The 21763-nt window shown below is 51.9% G+C and overlaps 2 protein-coding genes across 2 annotated transcripts; one reads left to right on the forward strand and one right to left on the reverse strand.

The window, feature by feature from the left end:
* Window positions 1-16: 16 nt before the first annotated feature.
* On the reverse strand, window positions 17-7783 carry LOC142014927 (uncharacterized). The gene is made up of 4 exons (XM_074998212.1): window positions 7671-7783; window positions 4801-4927; window positions 4473-4589; window positions 17-2722 (listed from the first exon to the last, which is right to left on the reverse strand). Exons 1-4 carry the CDS (start codon window positions 7692-7694, stop codon window positions 1164-1166), a joined length of 1827 nt encoding a protein of 608 aa, XP_074854313.1. The 5' UTR covers window positions 7695-7783; the 3' UTR covers window positions 17-1163.
* Window positions 7754-20370, forward strand: TACO1 (translational activator of cytochrome c oxidase I). Its single transcript, XM_074998284.1, has 6 exons — window positions 7754-7888; window positions 8768-9035; window positions 9567-9673; window positions 15723-15853; window positions 17668-17845; window positions 19011-20370. Exons 2-6 carry the CDS (start codon window positions 8774-8776, stop codon window positions 19209-19211), a joined length of 879 nt encoding a protein of 292 aa, XP_074854385.1. The 5' UTR covers window positions 7754-7888; window positions 8768-8773; the 3' UTR covers window positions 19212-20370.
* Window positions 20371-21763: the final 1393 nt, after the last annotated feature.

A 21763-nucleotide genomic window follows, 5' to 3' on the forward strand; every position in this document is an offset into this window, starting at 1 on the left:
TGCAAATGCCAAATCCTTTAGCTCTAAATATGTGAAGATTTATTAACGAACAAGAAAGAAAGGAATTAGAGAGAAGAACTGTTAAAGCGATACTTTACATACATCAATTACAGATACTGATGCAGGCCAGCAATGATGTTTACTGATTCTTGAAAGTCTTTGTAAGCGTCCTTTGGAGGGCCAGGCCCCCAGTCCAGACAGGCTCAACTCATGAGGACTGAAGAACAAAGACAGTCTCTTCCAGAGCCCATCTTATTGATTTTTCTAGGCAGAGGGAAAATTTCATTCTTTTGCCATATGTCTTCTCTGACCACCTGACCAGGTGGGTTACCCTGCTGTGTTACCATTCATTGCAGTCCCCCAAGGAAAGTCCCCACTTCATAAAATGTTTATGGGCCATCTGGGCCTTAGCTTAGCTCATTATCCTGGTCGGGGTGGAGATCCACCTCTCACTGAGAATCCTAGCACTGACACATTTCTAACACAGCTACAGAGCTAAAATCTATACGTTTGTATACAAACATGGCACAGGCATATAAATAGCATACGTAGGTTCAGGGCATCATCAGCTTTCATTAGACACCTGACATGGCCCCCTGGGCTGCATATATGGTGCCAATAGATATGTTGGATACATAAATGGCTTCCACATCCAATAGAAAATCCAGCCATGTCAGCTGTACCTTCACCAATTATTTTATTAAAATTTAGTAACCAGTCCTATGCACACAATAACAGCATTTTAACCGGTGTTGTCCCACCACCTCCACTGATTTACAACTAGCAAATTCATTATACAGGAGAGAGAAACAATTAAAGACGGAGACATCAGACAGCAACAATGGGGAAGCGGCACCATGACAGGACAATAAAGAAATGAGGATTTCACAACCCCAGTAATTCATAAGTCGTTTTGTCAGACTGCCATCACACTAAGTTTCCTTTAACCACATGGAGAGCTACTTCTTTCCCTGGTGATAGTGGGTGCCACTAGGACAGGATCTCCTACTTAATAGTCTGGTCTGACACTTTCAATGATATTTAGAGGGAATTGGAGGGTGTGGCTTCCTGCTTTACAGTTGATGGCTGCCGCTCTTTTAATCTGGCTTTAAGCCTTATGATATGGCTTCAGAAAAAAGCCTGATCCTTGTGCCTGGGCTGTATCAGCCCGGTGCTGTGTCAGGCCCTGGCAGCGGTGGAGGGCCATCAGCGTGGGTGACCTGGTGCCGCGTGAGATTGGCCAATCGCGAAAAGTGCTTGCCACAGTCAGCACAACCATATGACCGCTCCCTGATGTGAATGCAGTGGTGTGTTTTCAGGTGTAAGCTCTGTGTAAAACTCTTACCACACGCGGTGCATTGGGCTGGCTGCTCCCCGGTGTGCGTGCGCTGGTGTGTTAGCAGACAAGAGCGCCGTGAAAAGCCCTTACCGCAGTCGGTGCACTGGAAAGGCCACACCCTGGTGTGCGTGTGCTGGTGTCTTCGCAGGTGTGTGATCTGTACAAAGGCTTTGCCACACTCAGCACACTGGTGTGGCCGTTCCCCACGATGTGTGCGCTGGTGTATTCTCAAGTGTGACATCCGTGCAAAGCCCTTGCCGCAGTCAGCGCAGCTAAATGGCTGCTCCCCGGTGTGCCTCCGTTGATGTGTTCTTAGCTTTGAGCTCCGTGTAAAGCTCTTGCCACATTCAGCACAGCGGTACGGCCGCTCTCCAGTGTGTGTGCGCTGGTGTGTTCTTAGGGTTGATCTCTGTGCAAAGCCCTTGCCGCAGTCGGCACAGCGGTACGGCCGCTCCCCAGTGTGCCTGCGCTGATGCGTTCTCAGGTTTGAGATGTACGCAAAGCCCTTGCCGCAGTCAGCACAGCGGTACGGCTGCTTCCCAGTGTGTGCCAGCTCATGTGTTCTTAGGTGTGATCTCTGTGCAAAACCCTTGCCACAGTCAGCACAGTGGTACGGCCGCTCCCCGGTGTGCCTGCGCTGATGTGTTCTCAGGTTTGAGATGTACGCAAAGCCCTTGCCACAGTCAGTACAGTGGTATGGCTGCTCCCCGGTGTGCATGCCCTGGTGTGTTCTCAGACTTGAGCTAAGTGCAAAGCCCTTGCCGCAGTCGGCACAACGATACGGCTGCTCCCCAGTGTGCATGCGCTGGTGTCTTCTCAGCTTTGACCTCTGTGCAAAGCCCTTGCCGCAGTCGGCACACCGGTACGGCCATTCCCCAGTGTGCCTGCGCTGGTGTGTTCTCAGGGTTGAACTGTCTGTAAAGCCCTTGCCACATTCGACACAGAGGTACGGTCGCTCCCCAGTGTGCCTGCGTTGGTGTGTTTTCAGAACTGAACTGTCTGTAAAGCCCTTGCCACACTCAGCACAGCGGTACGGCCGCTCCCCAGTGTGCGTGCGCTGATGTGTTCTCAGGCGTGACCTGTCTGCAAAGCTCTTGCCGCACTCAGTACAGCGATGTGGCCCCTCCTTGGTGTGTGTGTATTGGTGCCGGCTGAGGGCAAAGGCATTTCTGAACTTCTTGCCACAGTCAAGGCAGCAGTGGGGAAGCTGCCCCACACGGAGCCTCTGTTGTGCAGCCAGGTCCATTTCCTGGTTGAGTTTATCCCACGCACGGACTGTACCCTGCGCATGGCTCCCCTTGTGAGATCCAGCATGCTGCTGCCCCATCGCGTTCTCCCCACATGCAGATGGTGTCCTTGTTCCCCCAGGGATCCCACACCCTGCTGGAGAGAGCAGAGGCAATTCCCGTATTAGATCATAGTTAGGGCTGCAGGTGCATCAAGGAAGGAAAAGTGTCACAGATGCAGCGGTTTTCCCATTTCCCTGGGTCTTTAAGAACCAAATCCAGGATACAGCCCCAAATTCAGAATGGGTAAACCACATCATTCTGCCAACCAAACTGTGCAGAGGTCAGAGTCCCCCAGGTGACTTGATCCTGACAGGCCAACAGAAAAAGTTCCTCTGCCCAATTGGGTGTGGTGAGCACTGCATGTTTAGCGTGTGCATTCTACTTGGGAATGGTTAATAAATAGAGGCTATCACAGTGTCAGGCTCTTCGGCTGGCAAAAGGCCTGACAAACCCACCAAGATTAACCTTCAGCCCTGGGGACTGGGCAGGGACTGGGTGCCCTGAGCGTGTGTAACAGAGAATTCACGGGGGTCACAAGACCTGTCGTACAAAATGGTGTCCTCTGCATGGCGTGATCTCGCCCACATCATACATGACTGATTCCTCCCGGCCCTGACCCATTCCCAGCTTTCTCCTGCCTCCCTGAGGACACCACAACACGGAGGGACAAAAATCAGAAAGCCAAGGCAAAAAAAAGCCAAATTAAACCAGCCAGGTATATGAAGGGCAACAAACGAGTACTGTACAAATACACTGCAAGTGAGAGGAAGAGGAAGGACAGGCTGAGCCCACTGTTAAATGGGGAGGGAAAGACAATAAGAGAAAACACAGCAATGGCCGAACTGCTCCCTGCCTCTTTTCCGTTGGTTTTCACCCAAAAAGTTAGCAGCAGCTGGTTGACAAACACAGTGAACGTCGATATCAGTGGGGTGGGAGCTGAGGCTACAACAGGAAGAGAAACAGTGAAGAATTACTTATACCCACAGTGCCAATATGTTCTCTACAGGTAGTGAACAGGACACTGTTGTGGTGAACATGGGAGTGCCCAAACCACAGCTCCTGTTGCCTTTAAATGTGGCTCCTCCTCAGAGACGCACGTGATGTAAAATGTTTGCTCATCCCTGCATCGCGCCGCTGAAGATGCCCTCGTAGATGGGCAGATTACTTTGCACAAGCTGAGAAGTGGTAAAGGGCTTCAATTCCAGCTAACGTGACATAGATTAGACATGTGGAAAATTTCAAAACTCTCAGGGTAATTAAGCGCTGGGATAAATTACCTGAGCAAATTGTGGCATGTCCACCACAGGAGGATTTTAAGAACCATTTAGACAAATAAATGTCAGGGATGGTTTAGATAATACTTAGCTTGTCTCTGTGTGGGACAGGGACAAAATCAGGGGTGAGCTTTTTTTCATATTGGGCCCCAGTTTTTGTCACTTTTAGTCCTACATGTTGATGGCTTCTGTGAGTTACAGACATGAAGGCCAGATAGGCTCATCTGACCCATCCAACCTGGTTCCCTGCCTATCCCAGTCAGGAAAACTCCCCCAGCCACTGTCGTCTCTGGCACAGTAACTCCTGCCTAAGCTAGAGCAAACATTTGAGAATGACACTCCATCTTCGCAGACAGTCGGACAGTGATCAAGAATATATCCTTTCCCAAGGAGAGCTCTCCCCATGGATCACTCCCCTCTTACCATAACACCGGCACCTAATTCCCAACATAAATGCATCTCACCTCAGCTCCCAGCAAGTGCATCTTGCTCTGCCTTTTGCCTTCTGTATTAAGGAGCCCTGTCCTAGCAGCAATGTAAAGCAGAAGGGACTGAATCATCATCACTCACCTGAGGAGGGGGTCTCAGGTCTCGAACATTTCTCAAAATTCTGGGCATCCTCGACCCAGAGCTCTGCCTCCCGTAGCTCGATCCGGCAGATTAAGTCTGGGGTGGAACCTGAATAGCCTGTTTCAGGGGACAGAATGAGTTTTATCACTGACATTTTGGGAGCAGACACTCACTGATGCGTTTGAGCCGCCCAGCACAACAGGGCCTTGGTCACAGTGTGGCTGCGTCTGATGTTGGTCTGTTTGTCACCACTGGGTGCTGGGTGGCATGTGACAGGGAGGGATCCCAGAAATGTCACAGCTTTTACAAAAGGTAAATACTTGCTTACCCAGGGACAGGAGGGCCCGGTAATTGCTCAACATCTGGTCCCGGTACAGCTGCTGCTCCAGAGGGGACAGGAGCTCCCACTCCTCCCGGCTGAAATACAGAGCCACGGCCTCGAACGCCGCCTCCAGCTGTGGACACAAGTCACTCACTCAGCCCCGGCCACTCCAGGCCCATTCAGACTCTCAGCTGGGGATGTGTCGTCCAGGAACGCCCCCACCCCTCACTGCTCCCCCGGGGGAATCAGGCCCGTGCTTCTCTCGGAGAGGAGTCATCCTGGGCTCCCAGTGGGGCTCTGGTACAGTGAAGGTCCGAAACACTGGGCAGAGACCAGACTACTTCTCCCCCTCTCTGGCCAGAGTCCCTCCCCCGCACAGCCCTAGGGGCAGAGCCCAGTGTAATGAGAGCTGCTCCCTGTACGAATTGGCTATCAGGTAGCACTTACTTATTACTGATGTGTATGATTGTACGAAACTGCTGCTTTAAAACATTGCTACTGGGTTGTAGCCAAGTCCTACAGGGAGCAGTTACATTCACTGTAGTGTGAGTGAAATGGCTGGGTGTGGTAATGCCCCATCAGTAGCACTCCCCGTTTTCACAACAGATGTCTGGGTAGCTGAACACACTCCCCCACCTCCACATTACCACAAGAACATAAGAGTGTTGTTATTTGGTGGCTTGTCTGTAGGATGGAAACCCCTGAGGCAGGTTATGGTATGCAACTAAAGACCCCCTGTTTGAATCCTGAAGTCTGGAGTAGGCCTATACTCTTATAGTACAGAAACCCAGTTAGCATCAGTGGAAAGCACCTCCTTTTGCCCCCACCCCCATCTCACTCATAAAGCCCAGGGAAGTTCGTCCCAACTCAGCCAGGGCCTTGGAGTTCGGAGGGAGGGAACGTTGCCCCGGCAACCACATTCCAAGAAGAGGCCACGCATGTGCGAACCAGGATACAGCACCATCCCATTTGCTATCCCAGGCTGGTACATAAAAACAAATGTGCCAGTGCTCTATGCTGTTACTGTCTTTTGCTTTAATCTTCTAGGTAAAGATACGCCCTGGATACGCCCGTGTGAAGGCGCCATTGTTACTCTTGTAGACACATCATTAATCCAATTAGACACATAGGTGTCATTAAACGTCTGCTTTGTTTAAGTAACTTGTTAAGGAAAACCGCCTCTACTAGGGATAATGTATTCTGTAAGCTATGGGCAGGGACACTATGTAACCTTTTTAGATTATTGGCTTATTGTGCTCATTTTGTCTTGCTGCTAGAACCCACCTAACCCATGGATAACAACCCTGCCATTGTTTCCCCCTGCACCCATCAGCATCCTATATAATCAAGGGTAATCTATTGACTTGCAGTGTTCACTGAGCCTAACAAGCAAAGTGACACTCCACCAGCGCCCTGTTTAATAAACCCTCCTGCTTCATGCACAGCGTCCAGACTTTGCTCCAATATTGTCATAATTGGCTATAAACTTCTAGCTGTTGTAGCCGATGCCTACATATAGCAGTTCTTTATACTGTTAGGTGTGTGAGCCAGCTACATGTAGGAATCCACTTTGTATTTTAGAGTGCACCTGTCTGTTGGTGCTATGTTTGTTCAAAAACTCCTTTGACACTGTAGGAGCTACAGCCACAAAACATGGTATGCAGCTTCCTCCGACCCTATCAAACCCAGGCTTTGGTAGTGCCTGGAAAGTGGGAAGTGCTTGAAATCCCAAGGGTTTGCCAGAACATGGAAAGAGAGGGACACCAACAGGAGGGATGACATATTTCAGACTCACCACAGGGGACAGTGAGCACAAGGAACAGCCATACCGCAGAGTGGCCACTGGGGGCAACCACAGCAGGAAAACACTAGCCACAGGGGTCTCCACCCTGTTGGGAGAGCTAAGTGCCCCCTACTCCAACCCCACCCCTGCTGCCTCCCTGCAACTTCCCCACACATTTAGTTTCCCCCGCATCACTTGCGCAAACCACATCCTCTTTCCTTTTATTTTCCGAACAGGAGAAAAACTTAAACACCCAAGCAACACTGGATCAACTGGGTAGTTTGTGATATCACAGGGCAGTTGTAGGAAACTAGGACCTTTCCCTGCCACGGGGAACAAATTCCCACAAGTAGCAGTTTCTTATGCTCCTCCGAGATTTTTTCATCCGTCATCCAGCATGGTTTTAGTTAGGACAACCACTCATCACCAATGCAGCCAAGTTTCCTGCAGTCCCATCATGTTTGTTTCCAACCACTGGGCCTGGCTGTCCGTTCTGCGCTGTTATTTAGCTCTAATTTACCGCAAATGTGTTCTAAGAGCCCAGTAAGCACTAGACGTGTGAGTAATGCTGCTAGAAAACATTGACCTCCCCTGGTCTGGGACATTCTCTCATTCCGCACTGTGCAGGCCCTGGAGGTGCCAGATGAGAGAGGTACAACCTGTCGTGCGAAACTGCTACCTGTAGCAGGGAGAGCACATCAGTGGCTACCAGGAGCAGTGATGGGAGCATGTGGGGCTGTTCTTTGCAGACAGGCCCCTCCCTACCTCACCCCCCACCCCCGCTTTATGCAAAGACGGGGCCTCGTTCCCACTGGCTAATTACTGCTCACGCTTCTGCCCAGCCTGTGCGGGGGCTCTGCCCTCGGGGACCCCCAGCAGCGCCCCGACCCAGGCCTGACCCACTGCTCCCCCCCCGCGCCCTGATTTTGCCTCCAGCTGCTTCTCCCCCCGCTGCATTTCCCGCTTTGTCCTTTCAACCCCCGGACAGCTCAGCAGAAACCAGCCCGCACCGGGGCCTCCCGGGAACCACCGCGGAGCCGGGTCGTCCCTCTCCCCGCGCACCGGGCCCGGGCCCCGGCCCCGCAGCCCCTACCTGCGCCGGCCCCGCTGCAGCCATCGCCGGGCAGCGCCTCCCGCCCCGCGCCTGCGCCGCCAGCTCCAGCCCCGGGGGCGGCCCCAGCGCGGGGACCTTCCAGCCCCGCCCGCGCCCGGACGCCTGGGTCCAGCGTCGGGTCGCCGGAGCGGTCGCTGCCGCTGGTTCCCGGACGAGAGGAGCCCGTGAGGGGGCAGCCAGCTGCTCGCCCCTGCGCTGTGAGCGCGGCCCCGGGGCGTGGGGGTGGCCGGACGCCTGGGTTCTGCTCGGGCTCCGGGAGGGGAGCTGGGCTGGTGTGGGCCTAGGCCCGGCTGTGCTCTGCGTGCGAGATAGGCGGTCACTTTCGGCGACAATGTAGTGTGGGTTTTGGGAGCTGCGCTCTGTGTGTGTGTGTGTGTGTGTGTGTGTGTGAGAGAGAGAGACACACACACACACATTTGACGGCCGTGTAGTGTGGGTTTTTGGGGGGTTGTGCAGTGTGTGCGTGATAGGCGTTTGCTTTGGCGACAGTGTAGTGTGGGTTTTGGGGGGTTGTGCAGTGTGTGTGTGTGTGATAGACGTTCACTTTTGGTGACAGTGTAGTGTGGGTTTTGGGGGGTTGTGCAGTGTGTGTGCACACGTGTGCGTGTGTGTGTGATAGGCACTCGCTTTTGGCAACAGTGTAGTGTGGGTTGGGTGGTTGTGCAGTGTGTGTTTGTGATAGGCGCTCATTTTTGGTGACAGTGTAGTGTTGGGTTTTAGGGGTTTGTGTAGTGTGTGTGTGTGTGTGAGAGAGCTGTTCACTTTTGGCGGCAGTGTAGTGTGGGTTGGGTTGTGCAGTGTGTGTTTGTGATAGGCGCTCATTTTTGGTGACAGTGTAGTGTTGGGTTTTAGGGGTTTGTGTAGTGTGTGTGTGTGTGTGTGTGTGAGAGAGCTGTTCACTTTTGGCGGCAGTGTAGTGTGGGTTTTGGGGGGTTGTGCAGTGTGTGTGCACGTGTGCGTGTGTGTGTGATAGGCACTCACTTTTGGCGACAGTGTAGTGTGGGTTTTGGGGGGTTGTGCAGAGTGTGTGTCACAGGAGCTCTTGCCCAGCTGTGTCACCTGCATGTGTGTTCCAGGAGCCCATGGCCTTGCCCGGCGCCGTGGGGAGGGCAGGCGCCCCATATAGATGCCGCGTTCTGGCCGCAGTGCTGGCGCTGAAGGAGCTGGCGACCCGCCTGCCAGCCCCGGCCTCTTGCCTCTCCGTCCAGGCCTTGCACACCACAGGTGCTGCCCCTGCTGGCCACAACAAATGGTCCAAGGTCAAACACATCAAGGGCCCACGAGACACCGCCCGCAGCCAGCTCTTCCAGAAGCTCAGCATGCTGCTGCGCTTGGCTGTGAGAGGTACGAGGTGGGGCAGGGAAGGAGGGATGGTTTCTGTGTCTGACACAGCCCACACCAAAGGGAGTACAACTGCCAGAGCCCCCTGGGCCTTGCCACAGTCGGACAGGGCACCACAGAGATTTCATGGCTTCCCAGCACTTTCTAGGGACGCCGTCCTGCCCAAAGGGGGAGCAACAGAGCCCTGCCAGCCCAGTCTTAACCACTAGCACTGGCCCAGTTGTCCCTGACCCCAGCACCCCAAATCTAGGTTGGCCTAAGGCCATCACCCTTCCTAGCTGCTGCAGAAGAGGATGCTATTCTGTGGGGTGCGGTCTCATCCTTCCTCTTGGGTCCCATTGCCAGTTCTGGAAGAGAGATAGTGGGTTGCAGCAGGAGGGGGGGAGCATGTAAGAGTCGGGATGCCTGGGTTCTAGCTCTGGGAGGGGCAGGGAGGCCGGTGGATTAAGGCAGTGAGGGCTGGGAGCCAGGACTGCCCTGGTGTGGGATCCCAGCCGTGTCTCCCCGGGGTGCCCACTTTCTGTCCTGTTGCAGAGGGGGGACCCAATCCTGATCACAATGCCAACCTGGCCAACATCATTGAACAGTGCCGGAACAAGAGCATGCCCAAAGCATCCATTGAGGCAGCCATCAAAGGAGGGGTAAGTAGCTGAGTCCTGCCAGCCCCCTTCTCTGCAGAGGGACTAGTCGCTAGGCTTGTGTTGGAGTAACTAGGCTATAGGAGTCCTCGTTTCTATTCCTTGCCTTGCCACTTGCTCCCTCTGGGACGTTGGGTGAATCACTTAGATCATAGGGAATTGCTAGATTGGCTCAGGGCAGAGGCCTGTCCACTCCAGTGTCCTTTTTCCAGCATCAGAGGCTGCAAAGTTGCTGCAAGGTCCCCTCAGTAACCATTTAGGGTAATCCACCTGTGCTAGGTCTCATCTCGGTCTGTAATAATTTCAGTCAGCTCAGAGATTTCAGAGCAGGAGGTTTAGTACCCTGCCAGAAGTTGTTTACTTGAACTATTCCAGCTGTAGACGTTCCTGTGGTCCATCGAAAGATCCATCCCGCTCTGAATCTTGCTAAATTCTTGCCCCTTCTGACATCCTGTGGCAATGAGTTCCATAGAATCATGGAACACTAGAACTGGAAGGGACTTCGAGAGACGATTGAGTCCAGTCCTCTGCCCTCACAGAGACCATCTTTGATAGATGTGTACCTAATCTGCTGTTAAATATAGCCAGTCATGGAGATTCTACAGCCTCCCTAGGTAATTTATTCCAGGGTTTAACCATCCTGAGAAGAAGATTTTCCTTATGTCCAACCTAAACATCCTTTTCTGCAATTTAAGTTCCTTGCTTCTTGTCCTATCCTCAGAGGCCAAAGAGAACAATTTTTCTCCCTCCTCCTTGTAATTCTCTTGGAGGTACTTGTAAACCGCTATCAAGTCCGCTCTCAGTCTTCTCTTTTTTTCTAAACTTAACAAGCCCTGTTCTTTCAGTCTTCCCTCATCTCTCATATTCTCTAGACCTTTAATCATTCTTGTTGCTCTTCTCTGGACCTTCTCCAGTTTCTCCACATCTTTCTTGAAATGTGGTGCCCAGAACTGGACACAGTAGTCCAACTGAGGCCTATTCATTGCAGAGTAGAGCAGAAGAATGACGTCTCGTATCGAGCTCAGAGGTCTCCTGTTAATGCATCCCAGAATCATGCTTGCTTTTTGCAACAGCCTCATGCTGACTCATATTCAGCTTTTGGCCCATTATGGCTCCTAGGTCCCTGTCTGCAGTTCTCCTTCCTAGGGAGTCCCTTCCCATTTTGTCTGCATGAAACTGATTGTTCCTTCCTAAGTGTAGTATTTTGCATTTGTCTTTATTCAGCGTCCATCCTATTTACCTCAGACCATTTCTCCAGATTGTTTGGAATTCTGACCCTATGCTCCAAAGCACTTGCCACCCCTCCCAGCTTGGTATTATCTGCAAACTTAATAAGTGTCCTCTATATGTAAATCTGTGGCTCCTCAGGGCTCCCCTCTTTTGCCTCAGTTTCCAGGTCTAACTGGTGGTCCGCTTGGTTCCGTAGGAACTCTGAACATTAGGGATCCATTTTGCTCAGGTCCTTCATTCGTTGCGTCCAGAGGGGAAGCAGGAGCCATTGGTAATGCACATCTGGGGCCTGGTGATGGATGGAGAATAGGTCTCAGGCCCACTGATGGAGTTGGGGGGGACGGGGAGGGGAGGGGAAGAGGACAGTTGCTCTGGGACCTGGCAGTTCAAAGGGGCTGGGTGCTCCCAGCCACTGCTACTGCAGCAACGGTGGTGGCCTGTTCCCCAGGCCCCTTACATTGCTGTTGGAGTGGTACACTCTGGGCAGATCTAAGGGCTGGATGGTGGGGGGGACCTGTGAGGCAGCCTGCACCAAGTGGTGCTGAGGGCTGCCTACCTCAGCCCCTCCCCTTCCACCTGAGGCCCCACCCCTTCTGAGAGCGCAGAGCCAGGCTTCCCCCCACCTCCTTGCCCTGGGGCTCAGCAAGTCCGCTGCCTCCCTTGCTTGGCCTTTATTTCATGGGAACAAAGTCTGGGCACCGTGTATGAAGCAAGCAGGAGGCTTTATTACACACAGCGCTGGTGGAGTGTCACTTCGCTTGTTAGGCTCAGCGAACACTGCCAGCCAGAAGGCTACCATTGATTATATAGGATGCTAATGGGTGCGGGGGAACAACAGCAGGGGTGTTACCCAAGCCTGGATACGTACTAGCAGTAAGACAAAATAAGCACAACAAGTCAATAATCTATAAAGGTTACATAGTCTCTCTGCCCATAGCTTATAGAACACCTTATCTCTAGTACAGCTGCTTTTCCTTAACAAGTTACTTAAACAAAGCGGACGTTTAATGACACCTGTGTGTCTAATTGGATTAATGATGTGTCTACAAGAGTAACAATGGCGCCTTCACACGGGCGTATCCAGGGCGTATCTTTACCTAGAAGATTAAAGCAAAAGACAGTAACAGCATAGAGCACTGGCACATTTGTTTTTATGTACCAGCCTGGGATAGTAAATGGGATGGTGCTGTATCCTGGTTCGCACGTGCATGGCCTCTTCTTGGAATGTGGTTGCCGGGGCAACGTTCCCTCCCTCCGAACTCCAAGGCCCTGGCTGAGTTGGGACGAACTTCCCTGGGTTTTATGCGTGAGATGGGGGGGGTACCCTTCCACTCATGCTAAGTGGGTTTCTGAACTATGGGATTATAGGTCTACTCCAGACTTTAGGATTCAAATAGAATCATAGAACACTAGGACTGGAAGGGACCTTGAGAGGCTATCGAGTCCAGCCCCCTGCCCCAATGGCAGGACCAAGTGCTGTCTAAACCATGGATGTCCAACCTTTTGGCTTGCCTGGGCCACATTGAGTGAAGAGGAATTGTCTTGGGCCACATATAAAATATATAATATAGTTAATGTATATAAATCACATAATAATGTTAAAAGTTTACGATCTTGTGGGGGCCGCATTACTAGCTGTCCAGGGCTGCATGCGGCCCGCGGGTTGGACATGCCTGATCTAAACCATTCCTGTTAGACATCTATCTAACCTGTTCTTAAATATCTCCAGCGATGGAGATTCCACAACCTCCCTTGGCAGTTTATTCCACTGTTTGACCACCCTGACAGTTAGGAGCTTTTTCCTAATGTCCAACCTAAACCTCCCTTGCTGCAGTTTAAGCCCGTTGCCTCTTGTTCTATCCTCAGAGGCCAAGAAGAACAACTTTTCTCCTTCCTCCTTATGACTCCCTTTTAGATACCTGAAAACTGCTATGATGTCTCCCCTCAATCTTCTCTTTTCCAAACTAAACAAGACCAATTCTTTCAACCTTTTTTCATAGGTCGCATTCTCTAGACCTTTAATCATTCTTGTCGCTCTTTTCTGGACCCCCTCTAATTTCTCCACATCTTTTTTGAACTGCGGTGCCCAGAACTGGACACAATACTCCAGCTGAGGGCTAACCAGCACAGAGTAGAGCAGAAGAATGACTTCTCATGTCTTGTTCACAACACATCTGTTAATGCATCCCAGAATCATGTTTGCTTTTTTTGCAACAGCATCACACTGTTGACTCATATTTAGTTTGTGGTCCACTATAATCCCTAGATCCCTTTCTGCTGTAGTCGTTCCTAGACAGTCTGTCCCCATTCTGTATGTGTGAAACTGATTGTTCCTTCCCAAGTGGAGCACTTTGCATTTGTCCATATTAAACTTCATCCTGTTTACCTCAGACCATTTCTCCAATTTATCCAGATCATTTTGAATTATGACCCTATCCTCCAAAGCAGTTGCAACCCCTCCCAACTTGGTACCATCTGCAAACTTAACAAGCATACTTTCTATGCCATTATCTAAATCGTTGATGAAGACGCTGAACAGAACCTGTCCTAACACAGACCCCTGTGGAACCCCACTTGTTATACTTTTCCAGCAGGATTGAGAACCATTAAGAACTACTCTCTGGGTACGGTTATCCAGCCAGTTATGCATCCACCTTATAGTAGCCTCATTTAAATTGTATTTGCCTAGTTTTTTTATAAGAATATCATGAGAGACCGTATCAAATGCTTTACTAAAGTCTAGGTATACAACATCTACCGCTTCTCCCCTATACACAAGGCTCGTTATCCTATGAAAGAAAGCTATCAGATTAGTTTGACAAGCTTTATTCTTTACAAACCCATGCTGGCTGTTTACTATTACTTTACCACCTTCCAAGTGCTTGCAGATGATTTCTTTAATTACTTGCTCCATTATCTTTCCTGGCACTGAAGTTAAGATGACTGGCCTGTAGTTTCCTGGGTTATTTTTATTCCCCTTTTTACAGATGGGCACTATATTTGCCCTTTTCCAGTCTTCTGGAATCTCTCCTGTCTCCCATGATTTTCCAAAGATGATAGATAGATAAAGGCTCAGGTACCTCCCCTATCAGTTCCTTGAGTATTCTAGGGTGCATTTCATCAGGCCCTGGTGACTTCCAGACATCTAATTTTCCTAAGTGATTTTAACTTGTTTTTTTTGTATTTCAACTTCTAACCCTACCCGTTTCCCACTATCATTCACTATGTTAGGCATTCCTTCATCAGGCTTCTCAGTGAAGACCAAAACAAAGAAGTCATTAAGCATCTCTGCCATTTCCAAGTTCCCTGTTACGGTTTCTCCCTCCTCACTAAGCAATGGCCCTACCCTGTCCATAGTCTTCCTCTTGTTTCTAATATATTTATAAAAAGCCGCCTTGTTTCCCTTTATGCCTGTAGCTAGTTTGAGCTCATTTTGTGCCTTAGCCTTTCTAATCTTTCTCCTGCATTCTTGTGTTGTTTGCCTATATACATCCTTTGTAATTTTTCCTTGTTTCCATTTTTTATACAATTCCTTTTTTATTTTGAGATCATGCACGATCTCCTGGTTAAGCCAGTGCGGTCTTTTTCCATATTTTCTATGTTTCCTACACAGCGGGATAGCTTGCTTTTGGGCCCTTAATAATGTCCCTTTGAAAAACTGCCAACTCTCCTCAGCTGTTTTTCCCCTCAGTTTTGCTTCTCATGGGACCTTACCTACCAGCTCCCTGAGTTTACCAGAATCTGCCCTCCTGAAATCCATTATCTCTATTTTGCTGTTTTCTGTTCTACCCTTCCTCTGGATTGTGAACTGTATGATTTCATGATCACTTTCACCCAAGCTGCCTTCCACCTTCAAGTTCTCTACCAATTCCTCCCTATTTGTTAAAATCAAATCTAAAACAGCTTCCCCCCGGTAGCTTTTTCAACCTTTTGGAATAAAAAATTGTCTCCAATACGATCCAAGAACTTGCTGGATAGTCTGTGCCCTGCTGTATTAGTTTCCCAACATATATCTGCGTAGTTGAAGTCCCCCATCACCACCAAATCTGGGGCCCTGCTTGACTTTGTTAGTTGTTTAAAAAAACAGGGGGTCTTTAGCAGAATACTATAACCTGCTTCGGAAATTTTCATCCTCCATTTTAACCCCCTGCACAGGCCCACTGGGTAGAATCTAGGCCTGTTCGTTAGCATGGGACAGAGTTTTGGGCTTGACTTGTGATACTCTCTTAGCACTTACTGATATCCGTGAGCAAAATGCAAAGACGTGGTGTCTTGGCTCTGCCTGGCCAGATAGGTTTGAGGAGAGACCGTTAAGAGCATGACAGGGCAGGGTAGCAGTGTAATGCTGAAGCATGTGCTGGAAGGTTACCTGGATCATCTCTGAAGCCAAAGTCAAGCAACCAGTTAGGAGGGGCCATGGGGATTGGATGTGGGCATCAGAAGCACAAAAGAGCCTGTACAGGCTCGCTCTTTACAATGCCCTTGGGAGACACAAGAGGTGGGATGCAGACCCCAGACTCACGACCCTCCCATGCAGAACACGCCGGCACATTGTAAGGGGCGGGCGCAGGGATGTGCACTACAAGTGTGTTTGGGGCTGCTGAGAAGGTGGGAATAGGGAACAGGAACATGGGTAAAGTTTCTGTGATGTTAGAACTGTGGCTACGCTTGCTTGGACCTAACCCCTATGAACACGGTGTTGCTGGTACTCTGGACATCCAGGTTTCTGCTTTCTGCCTGCGTGACGAGAACTAGGGCAGGGGCTGAGTGGCAAGTGGCGTGAGCCCAGCTGCAGAGCTGAATCTGCCTCTTCTTGCTGCAGGACAAAGAGAAGAGTTTGTACCTGCTCTACGAAGCCAGAGGCCCAGCGGGATCTGCGCTGCTCATTGAAGTGCTGACGGACAATGCCAAGCGAGCCCAGCAAAATATCCGTCTCGTACTGAGCCGCAACGGGTCAGTCCTTCCTTGCCAGGCCCCATAGTCCCGCATTTCACTGCATGAAGGCCCTTCCTGTGCTCCACCCTATGACCAAACCTGTTGCTTCTGAGTCTGAAACAGGAGTGTCCAGGGTTTGAGATCAACACAAGGCGGCTGGCTAATGCTCTTTTACAGCTTGGCCACACGCAGGAGACACCAGAGCATACAGTCTTTGTGGTGGAGGGGTTGGGGCTACATGAGGTTGCAATAGGCAAAGCCTTCAGGTCCCCTCTAGCCAATGGAGGTGTAGCTCAGTAGTAAAGTGTGTGACTGCAGATCAAGTGGTCCTTGGTTCAAATCCAAGTGTCTCCTTTACAAAGCAGTCACTTCACTGAAAACATTTGTCTCACCTGATGCGGGAGGGATAACTCAGTGGTTTGAGCATTAGCCTGCTAAACCCAGGTTTGTGAGCTCAGTCCTTGAGGGGGCCATTTAGGGATCTGGGGCAAAATAGGGGACGGGGGGAAGAAAAAAATGGTGCTTGGTCCTTGGCAACTGGACTCAGTGACCTCCCAAGGTCCCTTCCAGTTCTATGGGATGTGTACCTCCTTTGGTTATAATGATACAAGATACAGGGACAGCTCACGAAGTTTTGCAGTTGAGCTGACAATGAGGGTAAATCTGGGGCACCCATTATCGTCAACCTTCCTCAGCGCCCAGTGAACCCTCTTATGTGTGTGCAAGAAGGACTTAATTGGGGATGGCTTAAACGTCTTAAGCCATTTACCGTATACTCTGTTAACCGGAAAGGTCAGGTAATGGGGGATTCTGGGTAATCACATTTCCTGGTTAACAGAGATGTATACCCTTTTGGTCAGAAATTTTCACACATTGCTAGTAGTTGGCAATTTGAATATAGACATGTAACTTTATTCTGCTTTCACATGCACAGTATCAATGATCAGTCACAGATGTACAAAGATTCCTTTGGTCTCCCTACTCTGACCTCTATAGGAGCTATACGTGACATTCTCTTGTGCTGCTAGTTAAATGTGCCATAGATACCCGCTGAGCTAATCTCACTAAACACTACAAGTGGAAATACGTTCCGGGTAATTTTGGCATTTTTTTTCCCAGTTAGTCAAGAAGAAAAGTGCATACTGCCATTCATAAAATTTTCCGGTTAACCAAGAATTCCAGTTGGTAATGGTCTGGATAAATGAGTGTACTGTACGTTGTTCTGGATGGAGAAGAGGTACCAGAGCAATTTTGGGGGCTCGAACAGCTGTCCCACACAGGAGCCCAAAGGTGCTCGGTCAGTGTAGTTTATCCAAGAAAAGGTTAAGAAGTGATGTGGTCCTAGATTTTGGGTAGGGGATTTCTGAAAGTGGAAGGTTCTTTAACAACTAGACAAAGGCAGAGCCAGATCTACCCACTGGGAGCTGAAGGGAGATGAATTCAGGTTGGGAATACGCACAGTATGAGGGAGAGGAATAGACTGCTGGAGCAGCTCCCCTAGGGATGAGTTGGGTCCTCCATCAACGGGAGTCCGTCTGGGGGAGATGGGCTGTTTCATTCTCAACGCACCGCCCCAGCTCAGCCGGGCATCCTGAGGGAGGTTCTCTGGCCTGGGTTAGGCAGGAGGCACAATGGGTCTTTGGTCAGTTCAATACACTGAGAGCCTTTAAGCTCTCTTGGCGAGGCAGGTGAATTTCTCTTTTGGCTCTCGGAGCCCTTCCCTGCTGGTCACCATTCTGTGCAACCCCCCTGAGCCAGCCCCCAGGCATGGTCTCTCTCATGCTATATAGGGGTGACTCCCTTTCTCTTGATATCCCACTTCTCCCATGCAGGGCGCACATGTGCGATGGGGCCCGGCACAGCTTTGACAAGAAGGGGGTGATCACGGTCTGCGGGCAGGACGTGCAGCAGAGGCCAGTGGCCCTAGAGCAGGCCCTGGAGCTGGCGATAGAGGCTGAGGCCCAGGATGTGTGGGAAGAAGAGGATGAAGAGGAGCAGCCAGTGCTGAAGGTAGGGTTGTGATGGGGCTTCCTAGCTTTCCTGGTGGCAAATCCCTTGTGGCCTCTGGCCCTGGGGCCCTCCCCACTGCTGGGGGGAACGTGGGGTTGCAGATTAGGAGAGACCATCAGCCAATGAGGGGCAGCAATGTTTTGATGTAATTGCTCAGGCACCAATCAGAGCCCACCTGGTGTTAGTCTGTCTCAGGGATTGGGTGAAAGTCTGGCTGGTTCTCATCCAGCCTTGGTGAGGTGGGAGGAGACGTGAGGGTCTGGCTGGTGCTGATCTAGCCGGTCAGGGGATGAATCCTGGAGCTCGGGCATTGCTCTTGCCTGGGGAGGCGGGTCTGGCTGGCACAGCGCTGCCTCAGGGGGATTACACACAGGGTCTGTGGGGGGCTATGGGAGGTTATGCTTCCCATTTACCCTTGAGAATGCTATGGGCGCATAAGGAGGGCGAGAGCAGTCCCCCTTGAGAGTCTTCCCTGGCTGCCCTGAGCATCGCGTGCAGCCTTGTGTCCCTTCTCTGCTTCCCCACCCATGGGGCCGCCAACGGTGGGTGGGGGCAAAGGGGAAGTTACCCCCGGGGCCCAGCATTTCAAAGGGGCCCAGAGCTCAGGCCACGGTTGTTACTTTGGCAGCGACGGCGGCCGGCGCTCCAGGCCCCTTTGACGTGCCTCAGCAGCACTGCTCCGGCTGTGAGGGAGTTGTCGGGGGGCAGCTCTGTGGTTTGGGTGGTGCTCAAAGCTGGCTGCCCGTGGCTCTGCCCTGTCCACGCTGGCTCACCATATCCTCAGGGGCAGAGCCAAGACGCCCTCCCACCTTGCCCTGTGGTGGCTCTCAGCACTGCTGCCTGGGGGATTATGTGAGTGAGAGCTGCCCCGAGGCTGCTGTAGCTTACGCCTAAGGACTCGGTCTGCGCAGCCCCGCTTTGCTGCTGTCACTCCTGGGGTGGGGAGGTAAATCCTCTGGAGTTGCGGCGCAAGGACAGGGTGAATGGGGGTCAGATGGCGAGTTAGATGGTGCCAGTGGCCTTATCTGAGAGGCAATCCCTACAAACCGGGCCCCAGGGGGGCGGTTTGACCCACATCATCTGTTCAGGGGGCACCCAAGCTACTTTGCTGTGGCCCTGGGGGCCAGCAGGCCACCTTACAGCCCGTTCTGTCCTCTCCCTTCAGTTTGTGTGCGAGGTGCCATCCCTGCACCAGGTGCGGGCGAAGCTGGACTCGCTGGGGCTGCAGTCGCTCTCTGCCGCCCTGGAGTTCATTCCCAACACCCGGGTGCGGCTGTCCGAGGAGGAGATGGAACAGGCATCGCAGCTACTGGCCACCCTGGGCGACTGCCAGGAGGTGATCCGGGTCTATGACAACATCGAGTAGGGGCCAGTGTTGAGGGACTGCAGGCAGAGCTCTGCCCAGAGAGACGGTGGCAAGGCCGGTCGCTCCCTTTGGCCCCAGCTCTGTGGAGGGCGGTGGGTGCCTGGCTGACAGCTCCGCTGGAGATACTCCTATATGGACAGCAACCAGGGCATGGTTCACAGCTTGATCTGGTCCCTTGGATCAGGAGCTTAATGGAGCAACCACCGGCTCAGGCCTCTACCTCATCCACCCCTGGCACTGGACTCCTGAGGATGGGGCAGGTTCTCTGAGGCGCCTCATGGCTGGGAACTCCATCCCCTGAGGTTTGTGACCTGAATGCCTCAGCTCCCCTCTTGAATCTCACCCGCAGCCCTCTGCAGTAAGGCCTCCCTGCAGGATGCCCTGGAGGTCCCCCTCTCCCCTCACTGTGGGGGCTGGAAGGAGCTTCCTCTGCTCCCACCCAGCAATGAGTGCTTTGCAGATCAAGAATAACACTGTGCCAAGGGGTGACAGCCTACAACAGTGGCGGGCAACCTGCAGCCCCTGGTCCCCCCTTGCTGTCTCCCTCCCCCAGGCACCTGTCAAATTCTGGGGCACTGGAGTTGCCCGCTTCTTACTTCTCTCCACCCCCAGCATTTTCAGGGGAGCTGTGAATCTCCTGATCTGTGCTCCATCCCCACTCCTCTCCCTCCCGCCCCCGAGCTGGAATGCTGCGAATCAGCTGGTCACGATGTTCCAGCTCCAGGAAGGGAGTGGGAGGTGTGGGGATGGAGCGTGAATCAGGTGATTCGAGCACTCCAAAAGTGCTGGGAGGGAGGAGGGGGTGCAGCTAGGTGCGGGCTGCCCCCTGCACAAGAGGCATGGGGGGGACTGAGGCTGAGGGCGGTTTGTGCAGCCCACCCGCCATTTGGGCTTGCCCATCCCTGACCTGCAGGTGGAATGCCTCCCTGTTGTGTGACCCAGTTCAGCGCTCCCCAGAGGACAGCACTAGGCAGTGCAAGCCCCCTCCAAATGAACTGTCTGGGGCCGGGGCAGCCTTTCCCCTCCACTGCTTAATAAATGGTTTGCTTGACAGCGCTGGAGGGGTTGTCCATAACTTGGGTCCTGCCACAGCGTTGCTACACCCGTTCCAATGCAAACACCCCAGGAAGGGCAGAGAGTGCCACATTCAAAGGAGGGGCTGTCACGGGATGAGCGGAAATAGGGATTAGAACAGCAGGATGCTGACACGCAACTCAAGCAAGTGCCAGCAGATGCCCCAGTGCTGACATCTCCCAAGCCTGGGTGGTGCTTTGTGCTTTGGTCAGCTACCACGGACGTAGACATGAGTGCCGTGGTTAGCCACGCTCACGGAGCGGGGCGTCGACCAGTGCCGCATGCCTCTAAAATGGGGTAGGATGAGCGTGTGACTTGATTTGACTCCAACCCTTGTCTGCTGGGTGGAGCATAGGTCATGTACAAGTCTCCTCCACATCACTCTGTCTCGGGACAGAACTTCTAGCTGACCCCAGGAGTATCCCAGTTGTTGTCCTTCAGTCTCAGGAGGTCTTCCTCTTTTGCGAATTCCTTACGGGTTCCACCTGAGAGCCTGATGGGCTGTTGGGGAAGGATGGTTTCCCGAGAGTGGGGATGGCTAGGCCACACTTTCTTCTCTTGATTTGAACATCAAGTGGTTCTTCTCCTGCTCTGTTCCAAAGTTCCTCGTTTGTGACCAAGTCTTGCCATTTGAAGCGAAGGATGGACTTCAGGCATCTGTTTGTGTATGTTCGAGGCTATGAGGGTTTATCCCATGCAAAAAAGATGTGCTAGAATTAATCTGGGCTTCACAACACAGGGAATATTTGTCTGGGTTACCCCCAGTGCTGCTTAAAGGCCACCTCTCTGGTAAAGGGCATGCAGTTGGAAGATGAGTGCTGGTCCTCTTGCTAGCCTCTGATTTGCCAACTGGGCACTGGCATTGTGAAATAAGAGTGCAAATGGCTGAAGGGGAACAGCACAAATACCCCCTGCCTGAAATCCGCTCCCTGAGGAAACAATTATTGTTCCAAGCTGAACATAGCAGAACAGAATCAGAGAGGGAGCCGAGTTATTCTGTATCTTCAAAAACAGCAGGAAGTCCTGTGGCACCTTACAGACTAACAGCTATTTTGAAGCATAAGCTTTCGTGGGCAAAGACCCACTTCATCAGCTGCATCTGACGAAGCGGGTCTTTGCCCACGAAAGCTGATGCTCCAAAATATCTGTTAGTCTGTAAGGTGCCACAGGACTTCTTGTTGTTATAGCAGAACAGGTGGCTCTAGAAGAGTTTGGTTTGTGGCTGGGTCTAGCCCAGGTGTGGGCAATGATTTTTGATGGTGGGGAACTAGGCTGAGAATTTGGTCAAGGGCCATACTCTATTAATGGAGGAGGTGTGGGGTCTGGGATGGAGGTTGGGTGCAGAAGGGAGCTTATGGTGTGGGGCTGGGATGCAGGAGACAGTGGGAGGTCGGGGGTTGGGTGAAGGAGGAGTTTGTGACAGGGGCAGGGCTCAGAAGGGGATGTGGGTGCAGGAGAGGATTCCGATCCAGAGAACT

Source organism: Carettochelys insculpta, chromosome 6 (assembly GCF_033958435.1).
Source record: "Carettochelys insculpta isolate YL-2023 chromosome 6, ASM3395843v1, whole genome shotgun sequence".
Lineage (NCBI taxonomy): Eukaryota > Metazoa > Chordata > Testudines > Carettochelyidae > Carettochelys > Carettochelys insculpta.